General features: G+C 45.1%; 1 protein-coding gene across 3 annotated transcripts in view; it reads right to left on the bottom strand.

Annotated features, from left to right (window-relative positions):
* Nucleotides 1-5612: 5612 nt before the first annotated feature.
* Nucleotides 5613-12416, bottom strand: part of KCNJ1 (potassium inwardly rectifying channel subfamily J member 1) — a 29729-nt gene continuing 22925 nt past the window's right edge. For 2 of the 3 annotated variants that reach the window (XM_007463633.1, XM_007463634.1), the window contains one exon: nucleotides 5613-7127. In XM_007463633.1, the coding sequence (XP_007463695.1) occupies nucleotides 5989-7107 (1119 nt within the window). In that variant the 5' untranslated portion in view covers nucleotides 7108-7127 and the 3' untranslated portion in view covers nucleotides 5613-5988. Of the gene's footprint in view, nucleotides 7128-9806; nucleotides 9955-12416 lie in introns of those variants that run through there. The other variant, XM_007463632.1, reaches the window with a different exon arrangement.

Genomic DNA, 12416 nt, shown 5'->3' on the forward strand with positions numbered 1-12416 from the left:
TAGACCAGGTACCGGAGTGGCACTGTTTCTCTTGAGGACACCTGTTCTGACGTTCTCACCAGCCAAAATTCCAGGAAGGTTTCATCCTTAAAGAGCTGTTAGTCCAAGCAGATCGGCTCCCACTGAGACCCCTGGTTCTGAGAATCCAGCTCATTCCCAAGCAGGGTAAGCCGTGCAGGTGCTCTGCAATGGGAGAGGAATGCAAAACAGGCACAGCCATGATCTCTCAGGCTCACAATAGCAGAGCAGGGGGCCTCTGGAGCAAGATCCCAGCAGCTACAGCAAAGCCAGTGAAGGCAAGTGGGGTGGGGAGCCCACAGGTGTTGGAATTATCTACCAACAATGGTCCTTACACAGTAATCTGCAGGAGGTATCGTTAAGTGAACAGTGTTTCTAGAATGCTACCTTTTGTGTAAGAATGGGGGGATATAAATATATGTATATTGCTTATATTTTTCAAAAAGAAATAGAATCATGATAAAGCTAATGAGAATGGCTACCTTGATATAAGAGGAAGGGAAAGGAAAGGCCACAGGAATAGAAATGAGTATTCTAAATCCGGTTCTATGATTTTGAAACCATAGAACCGTTCTTTGCACGACTGACCAAAGAAAACAGTGAAAACAATAAGCAAGCTCTCATCGTTGGAAATAAGCTGAGACAAAGGGACCTAATTCTATGTCATATTGCTGCATGGTCACATAGAGAAAAGAACTCCCTCAAGTGACTTTACAGCAGTTTGTTGACTGTACATCCCAGTAGGATATATTATAAAGATTTTTTTTTAATTCCCAATAATTATAAATCCATAATCAATAGTCTTCTTGTTAGCAGTAATGTCAATGCCATTTTTTGGAAACTACTATATGCATGTTTCATAAGGCAAAAAATTACTTTCTCTACAATCAGCACTTCTCTGATTTAGCTCTGGTCCCCCAGGCTGGTTTAAGCCCCTCAGGATCCTTTATCACAGTGACAGGGACCATCCTTGCATCCTCATTCTTGCATCCCCAGTGCCTGACTCACAGGAGGCCCTCAATGAACACCCAACTGGATTGAAATGAAGCCCAAGGTACCAGGATTCTACTCAGATTCCCCCAACTCATGGCCTCTGCAGTATTCAGGAGACCTCTGATCTTTGTCAGTGCCCCAACCAGGTCCCTTCTTCCTTTGCCCATGAAGCATCAGGTGGCCGGGAGTCCACCCCGGGGAGCAGTGCTCTTGGCTTCAAACCCACGCTCCTACCCCACTTTGCCATGTCAAAAGTCAGTTACTTTTACGCTTTTTTTTTTTTTTTTTTTTTTTTTTTTTTTTTTTACGGTACGCAGGCCCCTCACTGTTGTAGCCTCTCCTGTTGCAGAGCACAGGCTCCGGACGCGCAGGCTCAGCGGCCATGGCTCACGGGCCTAGCCGCTCCGCGGCATGTGGGATCCTCCCAGACCGGGGCACGAACCCGTGTCCCCTACATCGGCAGGCGGACTCTCAACCACTGCACCACCAGGGAAGCCCCAGTCATTTACTTTTTACAAAGGAATTTTTCCATCGATTATTTCATCTAATCCTCCCCCTAAACCTGTTTCAAAGCTCCCTTTAACAAATAAGGAAACTGAGATTCGATGAAGTTATTTGTCACGGACCCTCTCCTAGTGAATAACGTAGCTTGGCCAAAAGTTCTTTGGGCAGATGTGGGTTGAAAGCCACTATTACCCATGTTGTCGTGAGCAAATCATTCATTCATTTACTGATTCAAAACCCATTTATTGACTATGTGAGGCAGTGTGTTGGTGCTATAGGTACACAGAGGTGAATACAGAATATGAACACTGTTCTCCAGGGTTATCCAAGGCTCCATTTCCCCATCTGTCAAAACAGAAATATCTGTCTCTCCCTCAAATGAAGGGTTACTGAGAGATTGAAATAAACCAACGTATATCTAATTAGTACAGATATTTAAGGTATATGCAGACATAGGAGACACCAGTCTCCCCAGAATATGCAAGTCCAAAGATGTTTATTAAGCACTGCCCAGGGGCTCTACCCCATGCCAAGCAGTGAGGGGTTTCTCCCGAAGCATGAGCCAGGACCAGGAACAGGTGCTGACTATCCATGGGATCCAGGTAAATGCCTGGCAGCCCTGGTGGGTCCTCCCAGAGGGCGATCCATGTTAGAGGATGTAGACATGAATGATTTTAAACCCATAAGCTTTCTAGACAGATGTGGGTTTGAGTCCCAGCCCTGCCACTGACTAGCTAGTGACTCTGGACAAGTTCCTTACCTGAGCTGCCTCGGGTGAAAAATAGGTGGAATGATAGTACCTCACAGGATCATTGGGAAAATAAAATTAGGTAGTGTATACAAAATGCTTTAAACAGGACTTCAGACATAGTAAGAAGTCAGTAAGTAGCCCCAGAGTAAGCTTCTCCTACTATAGCACAAGAGAAACCTGGGGTTCCTCACTCGCCTGAAAGATGCTCCCGGCCTCTAGGACAACCAGGGCGGTGGAGGGTGCTTGGGATGGAGAGGCAGGAGGGCCCACACCCGTCCCTCGCCCCCGCAGCCCCCATGCAAGGTCTCCCTCTCTGCAGGGCTCAGCTCCAAGGAGTCCAGCTGGGTGCATCTGGCTGGGGAGATTAAATTATTTTTGAATTCCTAACTGAATGTTCTTTTAATGGAAACTTAATGACAGGCATTGAAATAGATTTCCTCCGTAACCCCTCCTCCCGCGGCGCCCCCCAACGCGGCTCTGTGTGGCCCAGATCCCGATAACCTTTATTCCCTACCCCTGGACTTTTATCTCCCCAGTGACAAACAGCCCTTGCTGGACAGAAAGAGGAAATTCCAGTCATTGCTCTCAAACTTCTGGCTTCCAAAATAAAATGCTCTATCTCCCCTGTCAAGCTTTGATTGACATACACTTCCTGGAATGGGGAGGACAACGGCCCGGGGGCGGGGCCAGGGCTTCATTTGCATTCTGGGCATCCGAGGTTTTCATCACGTTTGCTCGGGACAGGGGACAGGCCCCCCGTGCTACTCGCAGTCACCCTGTGGAGGACCCATCTCCCGTTTTATGAAAAGTCTCCAGGGAAGACAGCTCCCCAGCGGTCCCCACCATCTATCAGGGAAGTTCTTTGCTGTCCATGAAAACAGACAGATGAGCTGAGCATCTCACTCCTTAGATCTGGCAACTTAGGATCTTTTCCTTCCACCCTTTCTGTCTTGAGGAATAAATTTTTAGACAGTGTCCCACATCTTAACTCTAAATACTGGAGCTTGAGCCAACCTAAGTCCTGGAAGTTTAAACCAGGATCAGACTCTCCAAGTCAAAACCTCGGAGAAACAGAGCTAAACAACCCATTCAAGAGCAATCGGTACCAAGGGAAACTCTGAATATGGTGATGCATCATGAGATGCAGTTTTTCTTGAAAGGAACAAGAAATGTTGAATTGCTTTTAAAAATGGGTAAATCAGTAAATAGAATTATGTGGCACACCTGTAGCGGTAGCAGTGCCTATGTGACCAGGTCCTGGTGGGAACGCTGTTACCACATTGGAATAGAAAGCCTGCCTTTAAGCACTGGCATTGAACTATGGGCAAGTTGGTCTTCTGGAACCTTCTGTCCTCCATTTAATTTATTTACTCACTGAGTTCCTATGCCTGTGGTAACCCTTTCTCTCCAAATGTCCAGAGTTCTTATGCTGCTTTGGGGTTCCAGCCACCCCTTAGGACCATTGCATGGTGCCTGCAGGGCCTCATTTCCTCCGGGCTTTGTTGGATGTAAGTATGTTAACAGTTGCTAAAGTTTCGATGGGAATTTGCATTAAAAAGTAGACTTCAAAGGGCAGACTGCCTCAATCCTAATAAAGGAATATTTGGAAGCAGACGTCTTCCATCGAACAACCCAGAAAGAAAGGCCATTCGCAAAGATCCCAGTTGTCCTGCTCTCTTAATGATCAAGAGGAATGGATTGCCTATGATCACTTGGCTACCAGAATCCCCCAACATCTGCTAAAAGGAGCAGAACAGACTAGAAGGCATGTCTTCTGACCCTTCCGTCTATAAAGACACTACAGAGTCATAAACCCTCATGACAGTGGGCCAGCAGAGAATTCCAGCTCCCTCGAGCTTGTTACACCTGATTTCCTTTAGCTTTGTCAGCAGATTAAATGGCGATGGCAACACACTTACACGCACAGAGTAATCTCCCACGTGGTTCCATCGTGTCCACCGTTATGGCCACGGTCAAAGTGCGCAACTCTGAACCCATCACACTCCTCACTCATTTTTGTCGGAAGGACCAGAGTGTGTGTGTGTATCTGTACAAACTCAACCCCAGGCCTGCAAAAACAAAGTCACTGGTATCCATGACTACATGCCTAGACTCACACTGGAGTGGTTTGATGGGGCTGCATGGGACGGGGCACATCTACACCCGAGGTCGTGTCCTCCTGGGCACGCAGGATTCAAGACAAACTTACATCACAGTTTCAGAGAGTTAATGTTTTTTGTTGTTTTTTTTTTTGGCGGTACGCGGGCCTCTCACCGTTGTGGCCTCTCCCGTTGCGGACCACAGGCTCCGGACGTGCAGGCTCAGCGGCCATGGCTCACGGGCCCAGCCACCCCGCGGCATGTGGGATCCTCCCGGACCGGGGCACGAACCAGCGTCCCCTGCATCGGCAGGCGGACTCCCAACCACTGCGCCACCAGGGAAGCCCAGAGATTTAATGTATTAATCAACACACTGAAAACATTTTGATTCCTAAGCAGCTTTGGGTACCATCTTTTCGAGAATACATTCAAAATAACGTAAGCAGGAAACTGAACAAGACATTCACAGTAAAACCTTCCCCTGCAGATCAATCCTTATATTACATTGGTCTGTCTGATGAAGATGTGGTGTTGGCCCTCAGAGGAAGGAAGACCTAGCACTTTCCTTACTGTGGGGTCACATCCCATTCCCTTCCCTTTCACACTTCCCCTTTAGAAACAGCATTTCAGTTACAAACCCTCGGGTGAAAAACACAAGATATATTTTTCTCAGAAGCATTAGCAGTATTTTCCCTTGTAAACTGTCTTTGCTCCTTCAAACTCCTCACTGCCTTCTTGGAAGATCAGGAAGTGCTGTTTTAACAGATTTGAAGCCCCTTATCCCATCTAACACAAACTGAAAGAAATATCACCCTCATTTTCAAATCAAACATTCTTTCTTGCAGGGAAGTGTTCACTGAGATTCTAAAGTGGTGATTTAGCCTCTGTCTAAATGTCCTTGGGCCAACACCCAGCTTGGCCACAGGCTCTGGAGGTGCCGTCGAGCAGGCTGGGCCCTGTGCTCCTCTCCTGTATGTAGAGATGCGGAGTCCATGGGCCAAGCCTCCCCCTTGCTCCTCTGGAAACACAGCATGACCCAGACTTAGATGAAAGCACCAACAACCAGGGCTGGAGAAAGCCAGAGCCTCACAAATGTTCTCTGTGCATCCATCTTTTCTTATTACTTTGATTGGTTCATCTCCCCCAACTCAGGAGACAGTTTTTCCTTTGATACAAGCCAATGTTAAAATAAACGTGGCTTCCTTCTTATCAGTAGAACCAAAATAAGAATATCTTTTTTCCCTGATCCTATCTAAAGCTTATATCTTCTTTGGGAAGACTCTTAAAAAAGATCTCATTTGGTCTGTCCATGAGGCTTTCAATGATTTTTGTCTGTTCCCATCAACACTGCATGATTTCAAATAATCCTGTTCAAGATTTTATGTGAGCTCCTATGTCTCCCATATTCCAGTTTCCTATAAACCCATTGCATGTTCTCATGCAGTTGCCTTGTAGAGCTACGTGTCTTGTAGGATCATGGTTATGGGGTTCAGGGACATTGCGCGGGGAGATTTTAAAGGCTCTTGTCCCACTGTCACACCCTCAAATTCTTGATTGCTCCATAACGTTTCTAGTTACTAGGTATCTTCGAGATTTTGCTTTACTCATGTTGAAAACCCACTGTTACATTTTGGTGTCGTCTGTTTCGCTGACTTCGGACAAGATGAAGTTGGGGTTGTCATAGCCTCTCTTCATCCTGGCTTGAGCATCTTTCTCATTATAAAGGCACATGGCACAGTGAGGCGTCTCCACTTCCACTGTTTTGCTAAAGTTATGGAAATCTACTCGGTATTTCCCTTCCTTGGTCTTGGACACTATGGGAGCAAAACGATAGCCCCAGAGCACCTCTTCTGGGATGTAGGATGTCCGGACTTGGCAGGTAGCACTGGTTGATTCCACCGTGCCGTCTAAAAACACCACTAATTCAAAGTCCTGCTGGGGAAGGGTTTCTGCTGCCATGTGGAAGAAGGGGCTAGCGTGGTCAATGACATGGTAAATTGTCAGCGGGGAGATGAAAAATAAGTTTTCATTCCCTGCGTCAACCACAAAGTTGATATTGATCTGGTCCAAAATGATGGTCTCTCCTTCAGGAGTGATGGTGGTCTTCAGAAGCTTTCCGTATATGTGACTGCCAATAAGGAGCCTCTTCCGAAGGTTAGCCACTCGGATCAAGAGACAGAGCTTCCCACCCCGCTTACTGATCACTGCATTCTTGCTGAAAGTAATGGTCTTGGCGCGTTTTTTGGGTCGGGAGATCTTGGCTAAAATGGCACCACACATGAAAGAATTGATGATGACTCCAAGGATAGACTGGAAGATAAGCAGAAAAATGGCAGTGCCACACTGTTCCGTCACACACCTGAATCCATAGCCAATGGTCACTTGCGTTTCCAGAGAAAACAGAAAAGCTGAGGTCAGACCATTAATGTGCTCCACGCAAGGGGTGTGGTTGGCGGAAGGATGGAACTCAGGGAGATCTTTGTGAATGTAGGCGACCGCATACCACAGGAGGCCAAAGAAAAACCAGCTCCCCAAGAAGGCTGTGATGAAGATGGTCATTTTGTATCTCCACTTGAGGTCCAGCACAGTCGTCCAGATGTCCACAAAGAATATCAGCCTCGACTGTGCCTCTACGTTGCCAAATTCGATGTTACACCTTCCATCTTTGGAGACCAGCCTTGCTCTTTGCACAGGACGCCCAAGAAAGTGAGCGACAAACCATTTCTGAAGATGTTTGAACATTCTTTCTGTCAACACCTGACCTGAAATCACATCAGAGAAAAACAAAACAGAACAAAATTATGTGTATAACACTAGTGAACTAAGTGACTCACATAAAGAGCTAACTGTCTATGAAACTGCCATTCAATACGATCTGGGTGAATGATCGCTTGGGCAAGCTGACAACCTTGTTCTGGATACCATAATGCTATTGTCAGTAGAAAATGTCCACTACAAGGCCATATTGCTTAAAGATAAAGAGAAAAAATAATTCCAGGGAGATAGAAATGTAAAGGAACCTGAGAGAGCATACATCCATGTGTTTTCTGACCTTAGTCACGCCCAACGTTAAAAATGTTCGTGATAACGCAGACACAGAGAACAGACTTGTGGCTGCCAAGGGGAAGGGAAATGGGGGAGGAATGGATTGGGAGTTTGGGGTTGGCAGATGCAAACTATTATACGTAGGATGGCTAAACAACAAGGTCCTACTGTATAGCACAGGGAACTATATTCAGTATCCTGTGATAAACCATAATGGGAAAGAATATGGAAAAAGAATGTATATACGTGTATAACTGAATCACTTTGCTGAACAATGGAAATTAACACATTGTAAATCCACTATGCTTCAATAAAATAAATTTTTTTAAATGTTTGTGATAACAAATTATGGCCTGTACTATGATTTATTTGATAGTATTCCTTAAATGAATTCTCCTTTTTTCTTTAATAAATTTAGTCTTAAGTTAAGCAAAACTATCTGTGAAAGCAGAAGCTTGATGCACTATTTACATTTTTGTTAATATATAGAAATAAATAACTATGAAAAAAAGGCTCATCAGTATACTACCTAAATCATCTTATGTACTGCTATGGGTACTCACATAGCAAGAGAAATTATAATTCAATTCAATTCTCTCATTTATCTAGTGATCCTGGTGCGGAGCACAGGCTCCGGACGCGCAGGCTCAGCGGCCGTGGCTCACGGGCCCAGCCGCTCCGCGGCATGTGGGATCTTCCCGGACCGGGGCACGAACCCGCATCCCCTGCATCGGCAGGCGGACTCTCAACCGCTGCGCCACCAGGGAAGCCCGGAAGTGAGAAAATTTTAATGACGTTTCCAAAGTCAGGTCTCTCAACAGAAATTAGCACAACGTTGTAAATCAACTATATACTTCAATAAAATTAAGACAACAGCAAAGTCGGGGACCTAATCACGGCATGATGACAACTAGAGCGTAAGGTTCCCTGTTTCCAGGTCAGAGAAATCTCTGCCTCACTGTGTCTCAGTTATAACGTTTCATATTCTAACACCAGATTTCTCTGAAACATTTCAATAGAAGCATTGGTCAACTTCCTTTTTTTTTTTTGCTCGACACTATTTAGAACAGAGTTCCTCAATACTGTTTGGTCAAGTTGCATCATAAGATCACGGAAGTTTTCTCAGTGGATCACAAGCCTGGGATGCCAAGATTCCTAAAAGGAATAGTAAGATGCTCACCATCGGTATCTCCCACTTCCTTCCTTGCCCGCAAGCTGAAGGATGGGGCACTCTGATTTAAAGAATCCTGCACAAAGGTAGAGCCATGTTTTATTCACTCCTCTATCCCAGCTGTTAGTACAGACCATGGGCGCTTACTATTTATTCAATAAGCATAAATGGAATCATTCCTTGAATAAATTAAGCACTTCAAAATACCATCTGGACAAAGGTCTCATGGATGACATTATTGTAACTTCCATCTTACAGCATAAAACTGAAGGGATTTCCCCCGAACAGACAACACTGATGAACCCCTGGGGTCATAAACACTAGACGGTCTCCTCCCCTAGCTGTGCACACCCCACTCCCAAGGTGTGCCTGTTATGGTTGGCAATGTCTTCGTGGTATTTTTAATCAAATGCAAACATGTTTCTAAAATAGATTTCAAAATCCCCCTTCAAAAATGTGTGTATTCATACAAACTAGGAAGCGAAACCAACTTAATGATAAATTTTAAACAAAAGTGATATCCTACCACGTCTTGCTCATGGCCCTAAACCAGGTGAAAACACAAGAAGACCCCAGTTAGAAGTGGTGATGAGAAAACCACGGCTGTGGTGATTGGAAGGACAGGTTCTAAAGATACTAAAAAATAAAAAAAAAAATGTAACCAAGAGAGCAGACAGCAGTGCACTCAGAGGGCCCTGCCCCTCATGTCACCCAACCCTCATCGACCTCAAGTCCCCAAAGAGTATGAGGGGATGGTCCTAAGTGTGGCTCACCAGGGAAAGTGGTCTCTTCCTTCCCCAATCTCTCCCTTTTCTCTGCTCACATCTCCCCTAACCTTGTGTCCATCCACTGGGGACTCTCTCCCTTTCCCAGGTTCATGGAGGCTCATACTGTTTACAAAGCTCTTCTTAGGGTGGATCTCACCTAAAACAATAACTTCTAAAGCCAACATTCATCAGTCGAATTCACATCCTCTTTGTCATACATTATAATTCCAGACGTAGCTCCTAACACAGCAACCTCTGAGCTTTTCTCCCCCACTATTCTTGTAGTCCCACCCAAATTCATTTCACTTTTGTAGAGTAAATGAGTGCCCCCGATTTATCTCTTGGATGAGTTTGGGTTTCCATGCCTGTACTACTAAGAAAATATTATCTGCCTGGCCTTGCAAAGAGCAGGAACAAAAGCAACCAGCTTAAAAAAAAGCTTTCCCCAGATCGCCCACACTTACCAACATTTTAAACATATTCTGTCCCGAAGCATCCACGGCTGGGAAAAGCAAGGAGGAAGTGTTGGGAGCTGGTCTCTGTAAGCAGAGGCTGATTTCTTTCAAACCCAGCCTAATTTATGGTAGGCTTTGGCCAGTGGACCGATGCTAATTTGTATTAGCCTGAAAACATTAATTTGATAGTGGAGCTGTGTGGTTTAAACCAAGGTAATTGGCCGTTCTCAGGCCAAGCCCCAAGCTGGGTACGTATTTTTTTCCCAAACCTCACATGGCTTGAATACCATCATGCTAAGACTTGACAAGCCACCAGCTAAAGTCCCTGGGCAGCAGGCACAGCCTCTGTTCCGGCATTTTCCTCCTCTCCTTTACCATGTTCAATAGCTCTCTCGCTCTTCCTCCTAGTTTGTGCCCAATACCTTTCACCAGAAACAATTAGTTATCATCAATCTCCCAGCATATTCCCTGAAGCACACTTCTGAGATACTGAGATTTCTAAGCATTCACAAAGATGCAGGTGAATGACACAGACGTAGGTAAGTACATATTTGTAAGACAAAAATAAGATCACACCAGGAAGAAACAAGATACCATGTTAATCTCTCTACACAGCAGTCACTGTTGTTTAAGAAATTGAGATTTAAAAGCAGCCTTTATTGTCGGATTTATTTTGTAAAATCTGGCACTTACTGAAGGTACTTTCTACATGCACTGGGTTAACCAATGCTGTTGATTTATTTACTCAGACAGTGAGAAGATTTATACCTAGAGAATGCAAGAATACAGGATAAATTCATCCTCTGACCAAACCCATCAGTCACATGGCAGTCCCATTATACACAGCCTATATCTGACTTTGCTTAGACAATGGCATTTAATCCTACCACAGACAAATACAATATGTATTTTTGGAACTATTGGGCGATTAGAAATTGGCCCTGGATTATGTAACATGCACAGTTTCTAGGTCACTTTCTGTTGAAATCAGCAAATCTTAATAGCAAGCATAGGGCTGGACATTAGCTAATATTTACCAAATTCTTCTTAATGGCCTGGCAAAGCAAGTGGATTATATTATTGCCATCTTTTTTCTCCAGTGCTCCAGCGTTCTTTTTTTCTGTAAACAGTCCATTCTCAAAAAATAGACTTTGTATGAACTTTCCGAACATTGAGTGTATTGTGTAGGATTTCAAAGACAAATAGAACTCTGTTCCTGTTCTCAAGGAGCTCACAGTCGAAGGGGGAAGTGAGCTCAGTAAGTCAGCAATTACAATGTGGTGTGGTTTGTATAATACCCAAAGGACACGCCTCTGCTCAAAGATCTCTATTAGACAGGCATCCCCCAACCCCCTGCGAAAACACCTCAACTGACAGAAAACTCACTTTTGTGTCGATTAATTTGTTTATCCATCATTAAGCAACAGGGATGTGTGGATTCTAACATGTGTGTTAGACATCACGGAAGTAATCATTTACCAAATGGGTACAGTCCCTGTCATTGTGAAAAACCTTCTAGTCCAGGTGGGAGACTCAAACGAGCTGATAAACAGTCAAACGCAGTATGATACCTGCCAGGGTAGAAAACCATGGAAGTGCTCTGGGAGGATCTTATTTGAGGAGCAGAGAAGTGCTATGGAGACCAAGGCCTGGAGATGGCATTAGCCTCACACATGGTAGGAACTCTATAACTGTTTGTTGAATGACAATCAATCAATTAAACAAAGCATGCATAAGAGCAATGAGTCTGCTATCACTTACATGGCTCCCCGTCCAATAGAGATATTTAGGAAGAGACATCTTTGTGCCAGCACTGTAATTGTAAATTGTGTATGTGACAGAGGCAGGGGCACAGAGGAACTGAAAGAATTGCTGAGTAAACAGGTGACAGTGTTGGGGGACAGCGCGAGACACCGGCTGGAACCAGCAAGGGCCAGCGCACTTAGCGCCTGTGTGCCCTGCGAGATGTTCTCATCTAGACCCAGAGGAGAAACTGATACCAACAACACCAGGTCTAGTCCTGCCTCGGGGACAACTCATGATACTTCTAAAGAAGCGTTGAACTCTCTTCCAGTGATCAGCCTTTCAAATTCTTGAAAATAAACATTTTCCTCCTGAATCTCTTTTTCTCCATAAAAATGCATGCTTTATTTGCATACAATATCTATGGCAACCAAACCCCTCTGCATTTTAAGTGAGGTACCTACAGTTTGTGCTCCTTGATGATATTTAAAGAACCAGGACAGAGGCCGTTCTTTTGCAGGCCACCCCCTGAGAAAGAGCAATTGGGAATTTGGGGTTTCCCATGGCCAATATCACATTGCCTTCTTTCCACCCCGGCACGCTCAGCAGCCACTGTACCAGAGAGAAGACGGCAAATAGATGTTGCTTTTATCTCTTATTTAGAATTACAGGGCTTCCCTGGTGGCGCAGTGGTTAAGAATTTGCCTGCCAATGCAGGGGACACGGGTTCGATCCCTGGTCCGGGAAGATCCCACATGCCGCGGAGCGGCTGGGCCCGTGAGCCATGGCCGCTGGGCCTGTGCGTCCGGAGCCTGTGCTCCACAATGGGAGAGGCCACAACAGTGAGAGGCCTGAGTACCACAGGAAAAA

The sequence above is a fragment of the Lipotes vexillifer genome, unplaced genomic scaffold (assembly GCF_000442215.2).
Source record: "Lipotes vexillifer unplaced genomic scaffold, Lipotes_vexillifer_v1.1 scaffold442, whole genome shotgun sequence".
NCBI classification, from domain to species: Eukaryota; Metazoa; Chordata; class Mammalia; order Artiodactyla; family Lipotidae; genus Lipotes; species Lipotes vexillifer.